This window comes from Clarias gariepinus, chromosome 19 (genome assembly GCF_024256425.1).
Source record: "Clarias gariepinus isolate MV-2021 ecotype Netherlands chromosome 19, CGAR_prim_01v2, whole genome shotgun sequence".
Lineage (NCBI taxonomy): Eukaryota > Metazoa > Chordata > Actinopteri > Siluriformes > Clariidae > Clarias > Clarias gariepinus.
Window position 1 is genome coordinate 15456524 of NC_071118.1, and position 17858 is coordinate 15474381.

The 17858-nt window shown below is 36.5% G+C and overlaps 1 protein-coding gene across 1 annotated transcript; it reads left to right on the top strand.

The window, feature by feature from the left end:
• Window positions 1-6132: 6132 nt before the first annotated feature.
• On the top strand, window positions 6133-7608 carry htr1ab (5-hydroxytryptamine (serotonin) receptor 1A b). The gene has a single exon (XM_053478832.1). The coding sequence runs from the start codon at window positions 6201-6203 to the stop codon at window positions 7452-7454; it is 1254 nt and encodes a 417-aa protein (XP_053334807.1). The 5' UTR covers window positions 6133-6200; the 3' UTR covers window positions 7455-7608.
• Window positions 7609-17858: the final 10250 nt, after the last annotated feature.

The following is a 17858-nucleotide window of genomic DNA, read 5'->3' on the forward strand; positions in this document are numbered from 1 at the left end:
CTCGGCTTTTTCCGACCAGCCATGATACGGAACCCGTTTAGGGACATGTAACGTCAAAAATCGATTCGAAATTACCAGCTTCCCTCACATGCTGTAAGTAGTGATTACTCTATTTTTATTTATTGGCCTCCTTTTGCGGCCAATACAGTATCAATTCGTCTTGGGAATGACAAATACAAGTCCTGCATAGTGGCCAGAGGGATTTTAAGCTATTCTTCTTGCAGAATAGTGATCAGGTCACTACGTGATGCTGGTGGAGGTAAACGTTTCCTGACTCGTTCCACCAAAACAAATCCAAAGTGGCTCAATAATATTTAGATCTGTTGACTGTGCAGGCTGTGATGTTTAACTTCACTTTCATGTTCATTAAACCACTCTGTCACCAGTCTTGCAGTGTGTATTGGTGCATTATCATCCTGATACATGGCACCACCCTCAGCATACAATGTGTGAGCCATGGGTGCACATGGTCCTCCAGAATGGTCCATCCAGTCTATCACTGATCCACCCCATGCCTCACTCTGGGCATGCAACATTCTGGGTGGTTCTTTGGGGCTTCTCCACACCGTAACTCTCCCGGATATGGGAAAGACAGTGAAGGTGGATTTATCAGAGAACAATACATGTTTCACATTGTCCACAGGCCAAGTTTTTCTCTGCTGGCACCATTGAAACTGGCGTTTGCCATTGGCATGAGTGACCAAAGGTTTGGCTATAGCAGCCCGGCCATGTACATTGACCCTGTGGAGCTCTTGATGAACAGTTATATATATATCCATATCAGGACCATATATATATATATATATATATATATATATATATATATATATATGGTCCTGATATGGATTATTGAGAAATCCAAACATTTCACTTGGCCTTATCTTGTGAAAATAGAAAAGGCTAATATGAAAATCTTGATCTTGACATTAAAGAATGGTAAATAATTAAACAACATGATCCTAACTTTCATTTGGACATCTTGTAATAAAAGCAAGCTACCGGTCACATAAAACCTGCATGAAATGATGTTTACCATCATCTGAATTTGTTTTAGGAACAGCAAAGTCACTTCGAACATTTACAAAAAATAATGTTTGAAAAGGTCTACAAAATATCTTAACACTACCTGCACCTCAAGCTGTCTTTGAATCCTGCATGCTTTCCTTCTCTGCTTTCTCCTTCATATTTAGGTGATTCTTCTCGCGCTTGGTCAACATTTGTGCAGGGGAGGAGGAGGCATGGTGCTGGTGTTGTAGTGGAAACAACACCATCACTGACGTCCACTTGCTTCATAACCGTGTCCTGAGTAGATGATGGAAGGGACATAAGTTGGTTGTCCTGTTCCTGCAGCTGATCTGGAAAAAAAATCTATTTGAAATTAACAGCTCTGGTTGCATGCTGTACATTGATTACGCTGTTTTTACGGCCCAAGCACTATGGCATCAGCACAATGAACATCACCATTGCTTTAAAAATGCATCGCTTTAATAGTGCTGGTGTCATAATGTGCAAAGTCCCTCTTGTTCTTCTAAAGAAATTTTTTTTATATAACTTATGCCATATTCAGAGCATCTGGGGCTTTTTAGAGGTTTTAATGTGCTCAAAAGGCGGACAGGTTGTGTGGTGCGCCTGGGTGGCCGATGGCTTAGGCAATTGGGACTTCACATCGCTGCTGTCAACTAAAATTCCCTAGTATAGTTTTACAATAACACCTCGGATTGCGACTATCGCAGTTTACGAGTGTTCCACAAGACGAGCAAAGATTTTTTATAAATTTTGACTTGGAAACGAACATGTATCACACATGCGCTTCTTGTTTTAACGCCGAGCATCACATGATCATAGCTAAGCCTACGTTTTTTTTCTCTCTTGCGCTGCGGAATTGTGGGTAATCGTCTCCCCTGCAGGGTCTTAGCGCACATCTCTTACTGGTATAATCAACATCCGTGCACACGTGTACTGTTTACTATAACACTGTGACCACGTGTGTGTGTAAAACATCTTTTATTTTGTGTTTGGGTTAGTGGCTTCAGCCAGGTTGTGTGTGTGGGGGTCAGAAGTGTGTCTTGTTGATTGTGTGTGATACGTTGAATGTGCTGTTTGTGTGACTTTCGTGCTGTGTTAAATAAAGTACTCCCAACCATTGGCATTGGGCAGCAAGGAAGCTTACTCGTCTCTCCAAGTTCCTTTGAAGCAGTGAAAAACGCTACAATATAAACTGGACTATATGTCAGAAAAGAACTGAGAACTGGGACAAAACATGTCCAAGACATGATGTTGTGTTTTTCTGTAAATTTCAGAAATAATAAATATTTTGATTATGATAAATTTTATAAGCTGAATCACCTCACCATAACAAAATAGTTTTTTTAATCCCACTTTTAAATTTAATTTAAAATCCTTAAATACTTTAAATAGCTAAAAATTGATTACAATATATGAAAAAATTCACTTATTGTCTGCTAAGTAAAATAAGTACATACTAATGAGTTAATGGCTGTTATATTAATTTATTAGACCCTGAACAGAGCAATGTTTACTTGAGAAAGAAGGCAAAATACAACACATAATAGGGGTGGGAATCTTTTACCATCTCACGATTCAATTTGATTCCGATTTTTGAGGCCACGATTCGATTCAAAATCGATTTTCGATTCAAAAAGATTTTCGATTCAAAATGATTCGATTTTATTCATAATGATTTCTAATCGGGTTTCTGATCATGATCTACTCTCATCTGCTTTGCTTTACAGAAATAACAAACGGAGACATTAAAGTGGCTTTTTCACATTTATTAAGGCAAATTTACAGGGAAGTGCCTTTTATCAAAAACATTGTCTGGTTCTCAATTGCTACTCATTAGTAGCTAGCTATAAAATAAGTTGGAACAAAAATAAAATGCTTCTTCATAATACAAAATGGTTGAAAATAGATGCATTTTCCAGGAAAGTTGCAGTTTACCACAAATATCATGTAGAACACAACCGGAGAGGACAAAAAAACATCTATATTTCTCAGTCAGATTCAGTAACTTAAGGAATAACAAGTTATGAAAATAAAGTGCCTCACATGTTAGTGGCACTCTGGTCGTTTCAGTTAGGGCACTGGCGACCTTTCTTTAATCTCATTGTAAAGCTGTGGCACAGCTGTTTCAGTGAAAAACTTGCGGGACGGTATGGCGTACCTCAGCTCTGCTGTCTGTAACATGCAGACGAACCCCTCGTTCGAACACACTCATTTACACACTATAGGCAATTTAGGAAACGCCAATTAGCGTTATCTGCTTGTCTTTGGACTGTGAAAGGAAACTGGAGTACCTGGAGGAAACCCACCAAGCATAGGGAGAACATGCAATCTCCATGAACATGTATACACACTTCAGGAAAAGAAAAACTTGTATAAATATTTTAATATTTAAAATTTATAGCTATATGTTATATAATATATATATTATATATAACATTATCTTATTATATATATTATATAATATATATATTAATATATAACATTATCTATATTAGATATAATATATATATATATATATATATATATATATATATATATATATATATTATATCTAATATAGATAATGTTATGATAATGATAACTTTTTCTACAGGCTTTTTTCTATGTCAACACTGGCAGATGTATGTCAGCTCTATCGAGCAGGAATTTTCGTGTTTATGTATTCTTTTTTATTTAGTAAATTGTGCTTACAATAGTGAATTTCTAATGAAAAATTCTATTTTTTAACATTAAGGAACATTTTATTAGTATGATTACTACTTTACTGTTTGTAGATAAAAAGCAAGAATGGATTTTTTAAAATACCTTAGAGGATGATTTTTAGAAATAATAGTTTTCATACCAATATGTTTTGTACCAGTTCTAAAAAAAACTGATATGGTAAAATTTTGTCCCCATGCTGCTGACCAAGGAGCAGAAGGAACATTACATCAAAGTCTGCCAAGAACTCTCGCCATAGATGACCCGTCCGTCCTTCATGTCGAGAATCATTACCTGTGATAAAACTTGGGTGTATTGGTACAACCCTGAGAAGTAGCAACATTCTTTACCGAAAAAATATAGCAAATCCTACTGCCAGGTTTGAAGGCGTCTAAGGGAGGACATTAGTGGAAAAAAGAATAGATATTATAGATTGGTGATACATTCACAGGAAAGCAATGACACTGACATGGTTTTGTGAGTGGTACTTTACTGGTAACAGTGATTTAGCCACAGCAGCATTGCAGTGTTTTTATTTACTGTCAATTATTAATCACACTTACATTGTTTCTGCAGAAGTACACAATTGTTGCCCTCAATGAGTGTGCAGTTATAGATTAAAGAACATGCTCCTTTTTTATGTCAGTTTCTGCCACAGCACAGAAAGTTTTCAAGTGAAGAAAAATATTTGAACATGGCACTGACTGTTTTTTGTTACCCAGGTGTGCCCAGTTGGAAAGGTTTAAAAACTAAATAGCTCTTGACTCAAGCCCTATACTGTAGGTTTCACTTGTGCATTTGTTGTTTAAAGAATAAACTGCCCAGAGGACCAGATATCTTTGTATGGGGAAAAAGAGAAAAGGTTGTTTTAAAACTTAGAATCTAACAGAGACATGAGTCCCTGGACATAGATAATACACCAATAGGAAAAATAAACTACTGGTGTGCTGACAACCAGAAACCAGGAACAAATTGGCCAAAGAAAACAACAGCAGTTAATGATAGAAACTTCATGATGAAAAAACCCCCCAGAAAAACAGTCACTGACCTCACCAACATCATTCACAGGGAAGGGGTGAAGGCATCACAATCCATCATTTAAAGAAGACTTCAAGAGCATATAGAGTAAATACTACAAGATGAACACCCACTCATCAGCAGCAAGAATCAGAAGGTCAGATTGGAATTTGGAAAGAAACACAGCGATGAGCCACAAAAGGTCTAGAACCAATATTAACCTTTAGCAAAGTATCTGAAAGGCCGAAGTGTGGAAAAAAAAGGATCTGCTCATGAACTGAAACATCAGCAGTCAGGTACAGTTCCTGGAACAAGCTCACTAGTCTTAATTGATGATGCAAATCATGACTGTAGCAGCAGAATTGCCTGTCAATTTACATATGTAATCCAACTGAAAGGAACGTTATTAGGCCGCAAGACAATGACTTCAAACAAACTGTCAACACAATAAAGGACTTCATCAGGTCAAAAGATTAAACTTTTAGCTTAGCCAAATCAGGTTATACTGTAAGACCTTAACCCACCTGAACATGCATTTCCCCCCTGAAGAGAAGAGTGGAAAAACTTCCCAAACCAAATAACACCATTGATAGAAGCTGGGATACAGTCTTGGGAAGTCAGCACAGAAGTAGAATCCAACAATTTGATGTTGTCAGTAGGTAACTGGCTTGATGCTGTATTTGCAATCATGGGATATGCAACCAAAATGTATTTTTTTTTTTTCTGTTCCCATATTTTTGATCACTTAAGAATTGGGTGATTTGCCACCAAAGGTGCCATGTTCTAAGATATTTACCCCCATATATATATATATATATATATATATATATATATATATAGGCCTATGAATATCTAATGAATGAATGAAATCATCTATCTAATGATGACTTTTGCTTTCTAAAACGTGACGTCCTAATGCTTAGTTATCCTGCTTAGTGCTTAGTGATCCTGGAAAAGTCTCCAGATCCTCCGTGACTCTGGCCGCGGTGAAGCGTTGCAGTGAACAGATGAATAAATGAATGAATGAATGAATGAATGAAAAGACGTTTAAAGAGGTTGAAAGTGGTTCTTACACCAGATGGCAGCAGTTGCACGTTCCAGGTTTCTGAATGTCGCTGGTCACGGAGATGCATCTGGGAAGTTTGCTTTCACAAAATAGTTCATTATTGTGATCAGTTTGTATAGTAGTAGACAGGACCGCATGGATCGTACATGTGACATGTTTGCCTTAAGCTCACAGGATGGCTTCTGTTAATAATGATAGGTACTGTATTCGGGGATGCACAAACTCTGATCCACCTGCGTAGGTAACTGACGTATGATCCAGTGCTGGTATAAAAGATCGTACGCTCGTCACAAGCCGTCATGACGATGCTCATGTCCTGTTCGTGTGCGCTCCTGCAGAAGGAGTTCAGTAGGTAGGTTACCGACACTTTTTTCGACATTGGCGCACGTTTATGAACCGCGACATGGACGAAACAGAGAACGCGTCTTCGTTGTTCCAAAACGAAAGCAATCTAGAGGACCAAAATGAGAAAGTGTCGCTGACAGCTAAGATGCCACTGAGTTATCAAATATCGACATCCATGTTGATCGGCGTGCTTATCCTCTGTTCGGTGTTTGGAAACGCGTGCGTCGTGGCGGCCATAGCTTTGGAGAGGTCACTCCAAAACGTCGCCAACTATCTGATCGGATCTCTCGCCGTGACGGACCTCATGGTGTCTGTCCTTGTCCTGCCTATGGCGTGCCTCTACCAAGTTTTCGACAAATGGACACTCGGACAGGTCGCATGCGACATATTTATCTCGTTGGACGTTCTGTGTTGCACATCTTCGATTTTGCATCTGTGCGCCATTGCGCTGGACCGCTACTGGGCGATCACTGAGCCTATAGACTATATGAAAAAGAGGACGCTAAAACGTGCGGCGGTTCTGATCGGGGCGACGTGGCTGGTGGGTTTCTTGATATCAGTACCGCCCATGCTGATTATGAAATCGCAGCCCAAAAGCAAAGCAGAAGGCATGGCCAACCCCGAAGCGTGCGCGATCAGCCACGACCCATGGTACACCATTTACTCCACCTTCTGCGCTTTTTACATCCCGCTCATCCTCATGCTCGTGCTGTACGGGCGCATCTTCAAAGCGGCACGTTTCCGTATCCGCAAGACCGTACGCAGGACAGAGAAGAAAAAAGTCACATGCTTGACTGTGTCCCCTGCGCTTTTTAAGCGCGCTAATGGAGAGCCGGGTAAAAGCTGGAGGAGCAGCGTGGAGCCCAAGCCGGCGTCGTGCGCTAACGGCGCAGTGAAACACACGGACGATGGCGAGTCTGTAGAAATCGTGGAAGTTCACGGCAATTCAAAGCACGATCTGCCTTTGCCTAACACACCGAGCCCGGCGCCGCTGTTCGAAAACCGACACGAGAAAAACACGGAGGCGAAGAGGAAACTGGCACTAGCGCGGGAGCGCAAAACCGTGAAGACGCTGGGCATCATCATGGGCACGTTCATCCTGTGCTGGCTGCCTTTTTTCATCAAAGCGCTGGTGATGCCTTTCTGCCCATCGTGCAAAATGCCCGTGTGGTTGCAAGACGTGATAAACTGGCTCGGCTACTCCAACTCGCTGCTCAACCCCATCATCTACGCGTACTTTAACAAAGACTTCCAGAGCGCCTTCCAAAAAATCATCAAATGTCACTTTTGTCGAAAGTAACTCTGGATTGATTTGCGTTGTGAATCACTTTGAGACTAAATCTATAGGTTGTTCGGGAATTGACGGGAAAATCTTTAGTAAACATTCCTTCAGATGGATAAAGAGTGAGGACATTTATCCCGTGGTGGGACTGGCTCATTATCATTTATCAATTTTATTATAAATTTGTTTCTGTTTTCAGAAAGGATGTATAATACTGTGTATAAAGGAAACCCGTACTGCTCATGTCAAGTGGAAGCAGGAACGTGTTCATGATGCGAAATAAATTGTGTTCAAACCGAGTCCTCTGAGCTTCTTTGTGTCTTAGGTTAGAAATAAAACAACAAAACAGTTAAATACAAATTGTAATTTTTTTTCAAATTGTTACTTTAAATTATTGCTTATTTATGCAATGTATCTGTTGTACAAAAGAGGCATAGATTATCATAAATATAAATATTTTCTAAAAAGTAATACATACTAGTTGACGATAACGTGATATTTTTATTCAGTAACTTTGGTTAGTTTTGCAATGTGTCATTAAGCATAGTAATAGTAGTGCTGCTACTACTACTAATAATAATAATATTATTTTTCTTCCTCTTGTCATATAAATCTATCTGTATAAAAATTAGTCAAATATTGATATTTTTCAATGTGCTCAAAATATGTCCCCAGATAGGTGAATGTTTTTTTTTCCAATTAATTTTAATAATTAGGAAAACGGGAACAAAGAATAGAAAATGGGCTCATATACTGATAAAGCTCAATTTATTCATTGAAATCTAATTTCCATGTAATTTTCACCTGATCCCTCATGGCAAAGAGCAAGCAGATGGCAAAAAAAAAACAGATGAAGCAATTTCATTTATATTTGCATGTTCAGGCTTCCAAATACAAAGTAATGCAGATAATTTTTTTTGACAGATCTGCAAATATTTAATAAAATAGGCACAGGTCACAGCATACAATATACATTGTACAAATGACTGGTCCTTCATGTCTTTATGTTTTTAAAAAAGTGTTTTTATAGCTATACATCCTAAAGTAAAGTGTTTAAAGTGGAAAAAATTCACCTTGAACTACTTACACACTGAATTGAATTAAATTCAATTCAATTTTATCTGTATAGCGCTTTTAACAATTGTCATTGCCGCAAAGCAGCTTTACACAATCAAAAGAATTATTTAAGTTTGTATAAAATGTGAATGTGTATGAATCAAAATGGTCAGTTTGTCCCTGGTGAGCAAGCCAATGGGGACAGTGGCAAGGAATTGAAGGAACATTGATCTTTTTAAATAACATGAATTTCAAGGGGTGTCCATGATTTATTTGATAATAAAATTCTGTCCTTTTATCTGTCCAGCTCTCTCATCATCTAAATACTCCACTCAGACAATCAGTTTCCCAAAATGTAACTTTCACGCTAATAACACCATCAGTGCCATTGCACTCATCATCTCATAAACTGTTAGCCAGGTGAGGTGAGTCTCTGCCATAATACAGCACAATATCTGTATTGACTGTATATCTGCATTTCATTGTGCACAATGAATTCATTTCATTGTGAAACCTTTATGTTTGGTGTCTTTACTAATTCTGCACAGGAATTCTTATTAATTTGATGTTGAATGTGGAAACTGTGAGACAAGGAGCTCTTTGGGGAAAATAATCTCTTAACCTTTTTTTAAGGAGCTAGCAGAGAAACTTTATTGTTATTGTTATTGTCTTATGTTTAAGAGTAATGAATTTTAAATACTATTTTCAACTTGAGAAGGTGTCGTTCTTTTACGACTAAACAGTGACACTGTCCTAGCAATTACAATATCCTCCGGTGACATCACCTTGGCAGATAGCTGCTTATGGGATAATAGCAATACACCATCAACCACCTATATAGCATAAGAATTACTCAACACATAAAAAAAATTCATCTCATCTCATTGTGTCATCTTCTATACTACTTTCCCCTGTATACAGGGTCGTGCAGGGCCTGGAGCCTATAAGAAACTTAGAACATGAAGCAGGGTACACCCTGGACGAGGTGCCAATCCATCACACATATATTCCATCATATTAGTATTTATTGTATTTAAGCATGGGGTTTTCCTATAAAGATTATGTGAAATATGTTAAATTAGTCTAGTGTGTTTTATATGACAGAAATTTCCAAACCACAAAGAAAAAAAAAACATATACAAACACAGACATACTGTATGTACACCTTACACAAGGACCCTTGGATAGCAAAGGATCTGTAGTTTTATTAAATAATTTACACACATGGCCCTTAATCATTAAAGTAGACATATAAAACATTGATCATGTAAAATTGTTTTAAATGATTCTTTTTCCACAGTATTTTTATTTTTCAAGTTATTTTTCCATATTTTTTTTCCACATTATTATATCATTCTGTATGTTACCCAGTCTTTTTTATAGAATGGTTTTATGCAGAAAATATTAAACCTAAAAAAAAAAAAAAACATTATCTGGGTTTTCACAGACTAGGTCACATATTATTCATAGTGATTTACTTGATTTTACAGGTATCTTGGAGAAATACACCATCACATGCTTTTCACATCATACATGATTCAAAAACATAATCAAGTGAAATAATATTTTTCCATTTAGTAATTAAAACTGCAGAGGACTACATTAAACACAAAAAAGTTCTAAATGTAATCTTTGTAGAATTATAGTGTGTCTATAGAGCATTCTTTTGTGTGCATATTCCATTCTATTCTATTCTATGCTGCATTTTTGTTAAAAATCATTCTTTTCTCATCCAGCGGATAATATGTCACATACATTCATTCATATTGGAAAATTTCATATTGGTGAGCAGAGCTCATATTCCCAAGTCATTCTATCGGTCAAGCTGAAACCACTAAAAGCCACTCCACACAGCCGGCAGATATGCCGGTCTCCATAGTGACACTCAGAGGTTGAAAACTCCAGGTTTGAGGGGCAATTATCTGATCAAAAGCCCAGGACAATAGACAGAGTGTCACGTGGGCATCACCAACTGGACAAATACAGAGGCCGTGGGGTCTACACACAAAATGAGGAGTAGACTCATAGTGCTCCAAATTTAACCAAATAAAACACACGAGGACATGCTAAATAAACAAGCAGTCATACTTTTTCATTTTTATATAGTTACATTTAATGTTGTGGCAAGTCTATGAGAATGTAAAATTCCATGAAAGGTAGTAGTAGCTTCTGATATAGATTGTATGAAGCTACAGACAGTTATTCCTTCACCAGGCTCCACTGTTTTTCTTTGTTGAAGTCAAAAAGACAAAAACAGCATCTTTGTCAAAATGAAAAATGTGCAAAGCACAAATGCCTCTGTCCTATAAAACTAAACATCACAGCTTACAGGACTGTCTGTCCTATAAAACTAAACATTACAGCTTTACTGTACAAAGCACATACCCAAGAGACTTCTTCCATAAATGTTAATTCTCTTCACCATATCAATACTTTTAGTAAATAAATAAAAAAAAGTAATAAAAAAATAATAAATAGCATTTAAAATAAAATAATCCATCTGTACATAATAAGTCACCCATTCATAACTGCATCAACGATACAAGTCACTGAATGAGCTGTTACCATAGAAACATTAACATAATTAAAACAAAGGCTTAAATATAAACCAGTCTTGATATACAGCCAGAACTATTATTTCAACATCTGTTGTAGATAATTAACACCTTCTTACCAATCAGATTTTAGAATTCAACAGCACTGAAATTATTATTATTATTATTATTTTTTACAATACAAAGTGATTTGCACCAAGATTTTTGGAAACTTTACTGTAAAATGGATGGAGCACTATGTACTGTATCACCTACATGCATCATTCCCAAATATTTTAAATGTGTTGCTTGTCTCTGTTTTTATCTGATCCCGATTACCCAACATGCTCCTTTCCCACCCACTCAGAAGGCAGATAAAGGCTTATAAGGAAGCAAACTCCTTCACTTCAAGTCATCTACCTTTCAAAGCATTATTGTTGATTTGTGCTGCCATGCATCAGAAATAGGTGTGTGATTATTTTGCAGAACTAGAGGTGGAGATAAAAAGTCTATCAATGTACCCCCTGGCATTAAACGGAATGATGTGATCTGTTTTGTTTGAGCTGACACACATATTTATTTAAGCTGACACATATATGCACACTAATTAAAAAATTAGTTAATACCAAAGCCAGATTCACTATAATAATTCAAACTTGTACCCTGTTAAACATTTGCTATAAATTTTAACTATTTAATTTACATTTTAATTGATAATTGAATGCTTGTAAGCTAGTCATTATACAATTATAAAATTATACAATTTTCCTTTGGAATTAATAAACTACTCATCCATCCATCCATCCATCCATCCATCCATCCATCCATTTATCTAGTCTAGTGATATGGCTCAGTTTTATAGCCTGTAACAAAAATGTGATCAGAAGTTTGTGCATTCACATCCTGGTCCTCCTATACTGCCATGGTTAAGTCCTTTAAATGCTCAAGGTCCTGCCTAAAATGTAAACTGAGCTGAATAAAGCAAATGGAGTGCAATTTAGTTTACACTTAATCTTCATCGTATTTGTAGTAAATGCCATCTGCTATAAGAAAGATGTTAAATGAATTTATAAAATTACAATATATTACTGGGAACATATAGTACGAAACTGTAAAACAACAAGTCCTCTATCTTTTAATTATATGTGTTTTTGTGCAAAAACACTAATTTTTTTTTAAATCCTAGTGGGTTTGAGTATTCGGCAGATAAAACCTAAGGGAAAAACAACATATACGTTTTTTTTTTTTTTTTTTTTACCATGCAATTATTTATTTAACAAAAATGAAGCAAAAATGAAACAAAATAAACATTCAAGAGGTTAATCATCACCACTTAATTAACTGATCATTAGAAGGAGTGTACTGTAGATGTCAATAAAAAGTTTTAACATTTTCCTGTTTTGGAGCATTCAGGTTTATGTTAACACAATGCCAAGGGGCAATAATATTAGAGAAGCAATTGTTGCTGCACACCAATCCTAAAAGGATAGAACCATTTCCAAACAATTTGGGGTTCATCATTCTGCAGTGAGATAGGTTATTTACAAGATTAAAGCTTTTAAGATGATTTTTTTTGCACAAGGGCCATGTTCAATTCCCACTCAATGCCCAAACCCCAGTCACTGAAAGCAGTGCCGGTCCCAAGCCAGGCTAAAAAAATGGGAGGTTGGGTCAGGAAGGACATCCAGCATGGAGCCTATGCCGAGTTGTGTGTGGATTGGATAGTATGCTGTGGTGACCATTTGATGGAAGCAGCTGAAAGACTAACAGGATGTACAGTGCATCTGTTTAATTTAATCCTATGGCTATATATTTTTAGTCTGTTATAATAAATTTCACGGAGTTACTATAATGCTGGATATGGGTTAGCTTTTTTATCAATATGCTAGTTTTGGGTTAGTGTGTTTCCCCTAATGCTTATGTGGGTTAGCCTGCTTAAATGATTGTTAGTTAATAATTTGCCTGTTTGGTAATAAGAAAAGTAATAACTTAGTTTGTATACTATAATGGTACTGTAATTTGTTAAGCCTCCTTGTTCATTCAAATTCAAATTCAAATTTTATTTGTCACATACACAGTCATACACAGTACGATATGCAGTGAAATGCTTGTACGACCGCCAGTGACCTTAAAAATAAAATAAAAACTATATATAAGAAATAAATATTAATAAAAAGAAATATGAAAGAAAATCAATTTAACTAGTAAAATAAACTGTACAAATAATGGCATAATAAAAATATTACCAAATATATTGAAATATAGGGGGGAAGGGGAAAAAAATGCTGTGTTCATGGTGTTCAGCTTATAACTTTTGTCAGCTTAGATGCCTATCTGTTTCAAAACATGTTACTGCACTGATCTCTCTCTCTCTTTTTTTATATAGACCTTTAAATAGACTTGACAATTACCAGCAGTACTCTGGAAAGCTGCTTCCTTATTGCCTTTGGTAAAACAGCTTCACAGGTTTTTTTTTGTGTTTGTAACATCTCTGTTCAGAATGTCCCATTTTCATCTGCTCATTTTAACTTCTACCTTCTTACTTCCTTCCTTCAAATCCTGACTTTATGATGTAAAGCTGTATGCTTTTCCCTATCCACATCAATTGTCACCTGTTTTAAGCCTATTTTTTCCAGCCAAGCACTTTGTTAAACAATGCAGTACACTGACATCTCCCTGTCAAGTGCTTCCGCAACAACTGTCTCATTCCTTCCAATTCTTACATGTGCTACAAATTTTAAATAACTTTGGACAACAACTGTAAAGACTCGCTTTGCTTCAGAGATGTAAGCTGCTAATCCATATGTAATTTGATGAGCTGAATTAATAGAGGACAAATAAAAGTATTGATTGGCTACAGATTCAAAGCTATTTGGGTTTTCATTTTAAGATTTTATGGATACTGTACATATAATACTGTATATGATATTAATAAGAAATAGTACATTTCTGATAAGTGACAAAGCAATCAAGTTTGGACACACCTTCTAATTTCATGGTCTCTCCTTTTATTTCTTTTTACATTGTGAATCAAAGCTGAAGGCATCCAAAATATGCAATAATGTCCTTTTTACAGTTTATATTGATGTGTCTGCAACTTTGTAAAGCCTTCATAATAACTTTATTCTGAGGTGCTGTAAATTGGTAATTTTAATGTTGTAAATCTAAATGAACTTCTCCTCTGCAGCATTGGTAAGTTTTGCTCTTACTCTCCTGGGATGAATTCAGACTTAAAAGCAATTATTAATGAGACAAAGTGTTTAAGATGACATACTGATATCGTATCATAACTGTGACAGCTTTAGAATTAGGGTTTTGGCAGGTAGTTCCTCTCCCTCGTTTCCAGTAAAGCGGACTGTACAGACCTGCTTTAACGAATGCAGAGACCCACAGTTAGTGTGATTAACGATTAGTACAACACCCGTGGCGTGGAGTGATAAATACACTGTATTTAAACGTCCCAGTGCTGTTACTGTCTATCATTACTATTATTATTACCATTAGTGGAATGCCTCTCGTCCAATCAGATTGCTTGGACAGAAGTAAATCCTGCATAATGTTAGTTATAGATTATAATAGCATTTAGATTTAAAACATAGATATGTTTACTATGATGCTATGATGCACAGTTTCTTGTTAACTTGTTTAGTAAAATGCTAGTTTTTATTTAAGCTTGCTTTCTGGAATAGTACATTATTAGCCTGTTTACAATAACACGAGCTTGTAGGAAGACTTTGTGGGGAGGCAGGAGGGACATTACTCCCCCTCAGTGGCAGAAAGATGTCACTGCAAAATTAGAACTAATTAAAACATTTCTTGTACAAATAATTAGATCTGGGGAAATTAACACATTAATTCAATTCAATTCAGTTATATTTGCAAAGCAGCTTTACACAATCAAAAGAAAATGTATGAAAATTATATTTAAAAAATTTTATGAAATGTGAAAAATGTGTATGAATCAGAATGATTAGATTGTCCCTGATTGTCACAATACCATTGCAATACATGGGTATTGCTTTACATCATATAAATTGTAAAAATGAACATCATTAATGCATAATCTTTTTCCAGAGTCTCCGCTGATGTGGTGGTTGTGACTGTCATCACCACTGTTTGAAAGTGGTGTTTGTAGGTATTGCTCCCTAGTGGTGCTCTACTGCAGGTGTGCCTTATTGGAGATATAGAGCGCCTTTTCCACAAGGAGGGTTCCGGAACTATGTTAAAGCCAGTGCCCAATTTTGAACCAGTTCTTTGTTTTTTGCACCAGCCCTCAGACAGAAAAAACTGTTTAATAGCAGCACCAACACTTTGTTGGGCCAGAACAAACAAAATGCTCACGTCATGGGTCAGGATTATCTTGACCAACTAAAAGTTTCTAACCGCTATCTTTAAAAAATGAAATCAATATGCAATAGGCAACTCAAATGCTTTCTATTAATGATAAAAGCAGGAGAACTGCTAGCAAAAACCATGTTAAAGTTTGCCATTGTAGTTGTTGTGTTTGTGTTTTTTTTTGTTTTTTGCTGCTAGCATTGCCACTGTTATTAGTGTCAATGCTAACAGTGTTAGCATTGACACTAACATTGCATGAAAACTAACACAATGAGAACTAGCAGCTGGGTTATTTGGATGGAAGTGAGACATGCAACTCTGTTTTTAACAATGTGGTTGTAGCTCTCTCATTCACAGTCTAGTCTGGTGTGATATGTGTTAACTGACATCTCGATGTAGTGGATGGGTCCCGAGAAACTTTTTTTGGGAAGGGTCTATGGCAACCTTGGCAAGGTTATTGGACTTTGTGGGCAGTGGTCTCATAATCTGATGGCAAGAAGGAGTTCATGGGAGAGAGAGACATGAGATGTTTAGGTGCATGATGATCCAGGAAGAGAAGTTAGTGTTGTCCCTAGTGATAAACCCCCTTTTCAGGTTTGCCTTGTTGGGTCCACATTTAGATTTGTTTTGTGATTGAAGTTTCTTCACAGTCCTGTCTCATGTCAGTCAATGTCATCAATAGTTTTATGTAAGCCTTCTGTTTTCTGTACTGTGTTGTCTCTTACAAGTTTTGTTTATACCATAATCAGTTTCGTTTCATGTTCCTATTCTTGTTTCTGGCCAGTAACTGTTATATTCCAAAGCAGAACAAATGTCTGCATTTGTCCTCACATTACATCTGCAACTATTCATGACAGCATTTTAATTTTTGTATAAAGAAAATAATGTCCCAAATTTAGTTAAAGAAACACAGTACACACATTCTGCTGAATTTGTTTTATTTTTCTGTGCCCAGCTTGACCTGGTGTGTAGATTAGTTAGTTTAGGTAGTGCATCAGGCTATAATTTGAAGGACAGGAGTTTGAGCCTTGCTAGGATTCAAATAAGTTTTGCCACCTTACACACAAAGTTGAAATCTTTTCCTGTACATTTACATTTCCTATAAATATTCATGTAATTCGGGAAGATTACTGGACTGTAGCTGAAAATACCTCTAGTGAACACTATTGATTTTTATGAGGCCACATTGCCCTTGCTTGTAGCCTCATTAACACAGTAAGTATTGTGTCAGTCTCATAATCTGAAGTTTGTAAGTTTGATCCTCGCAAGCGGAGCTAGTATTCAAATAAGTTTTGCCACCACCAGATTACTTGACAATTAAGTAAGATTATGCTATAGCGTCAATGGATCGATTTATATGTTTTTTGCATTTTGCCTTGTTAGCACAGTAGGTAGCACACCAGTCTAATAATAGGGCATTGTGAGCAAATACACACTGAAGCAAGTTAAAATCTTTTAAGACATTACCTCTAAATATTCAGGTAATTCAGACACACAATTAGCTATTACGCTAAAGGGCATGTCATTTGATTCATATGTGCCCACCTTGCCCTTGCTTTGTTTTGTTAGTGCAGTAGGTACGTAGCAGGTCAGTCTTATAGTTTGAAGGTCATGAGTTTAATTCTTGCAAGGGGACCCAGGACTTAGGTAAGTTTTGCCACCAGACATACTGAATCAAGCTGAATGTGTAATGCCTTAATTTTTGAGTGCTTATGTCATGTGACATGGCATGATGGGAATCATCTACAGTAATACCAAAGAATTTATAATAAAACAGTGGTATGCAAAAAGTAATTTACTTTTATTCCATGTGTACAAAATAAAAGTGGATATGAGGTGGTATTCATACTACAGTGGAACCTTGGATTACGAACATAATTCGTTCTGGAAGTGTGCTCGTGTTTCAAAACACTCATAAATCAAAGCGAATTTCCCCATAAGAAATAATGGAAACTCAAATTATTCATTTCACAGCCCTGAAAAAATAAATACATACAAATAATTATGAGAAAATATAAAGTAAAAATTAAGCAGATTAACACCCACTTTACCTTAAAAAAAAGTAGAAAAAAATCCAGACAAATAAGTGTTTCCGTTTTTGTGCGCAGGCGCTGTGTAAGTGTGTATGTGTGTGAAGCTAAAGTAAGAGGAGAGGAGGAATCAGACCGTCCCCTCTCCCTCTTCTCATCTTACACAGTAAACCTTCCTCCTCTCTTATTTGAATTTCACACACACACACACACACACACGCACGCAAGCACACACACATTAACGGAAATACTGTTTTATCGGAAAAATTAACGAGGAACATCGTCAATGACACTCACGTGAGCACATACTAATGGAATCACTGCTGTAAAGTAAAAATAAAACAAGTTAACCTGCACTTTACCTTTGAAAAGGATCATGACTGAGCAGTGTTTTCCTTAGAGACGGGGAGAGAGAGAGAGAGTTTGTGTGTGAACGTGAAAGAAGGAGGAGTGTGTGTGTGTGAAGG

Bases quoted from the DNA above. Each gene is read 5' to 3' on its own strand.
- htr1ab (XM_053478832.1), top strand. From the start codon at position 6,201: ATGAACCGCGACATGGACGAAACAGAGAACGCGTCTTCGTTGTTCCAA.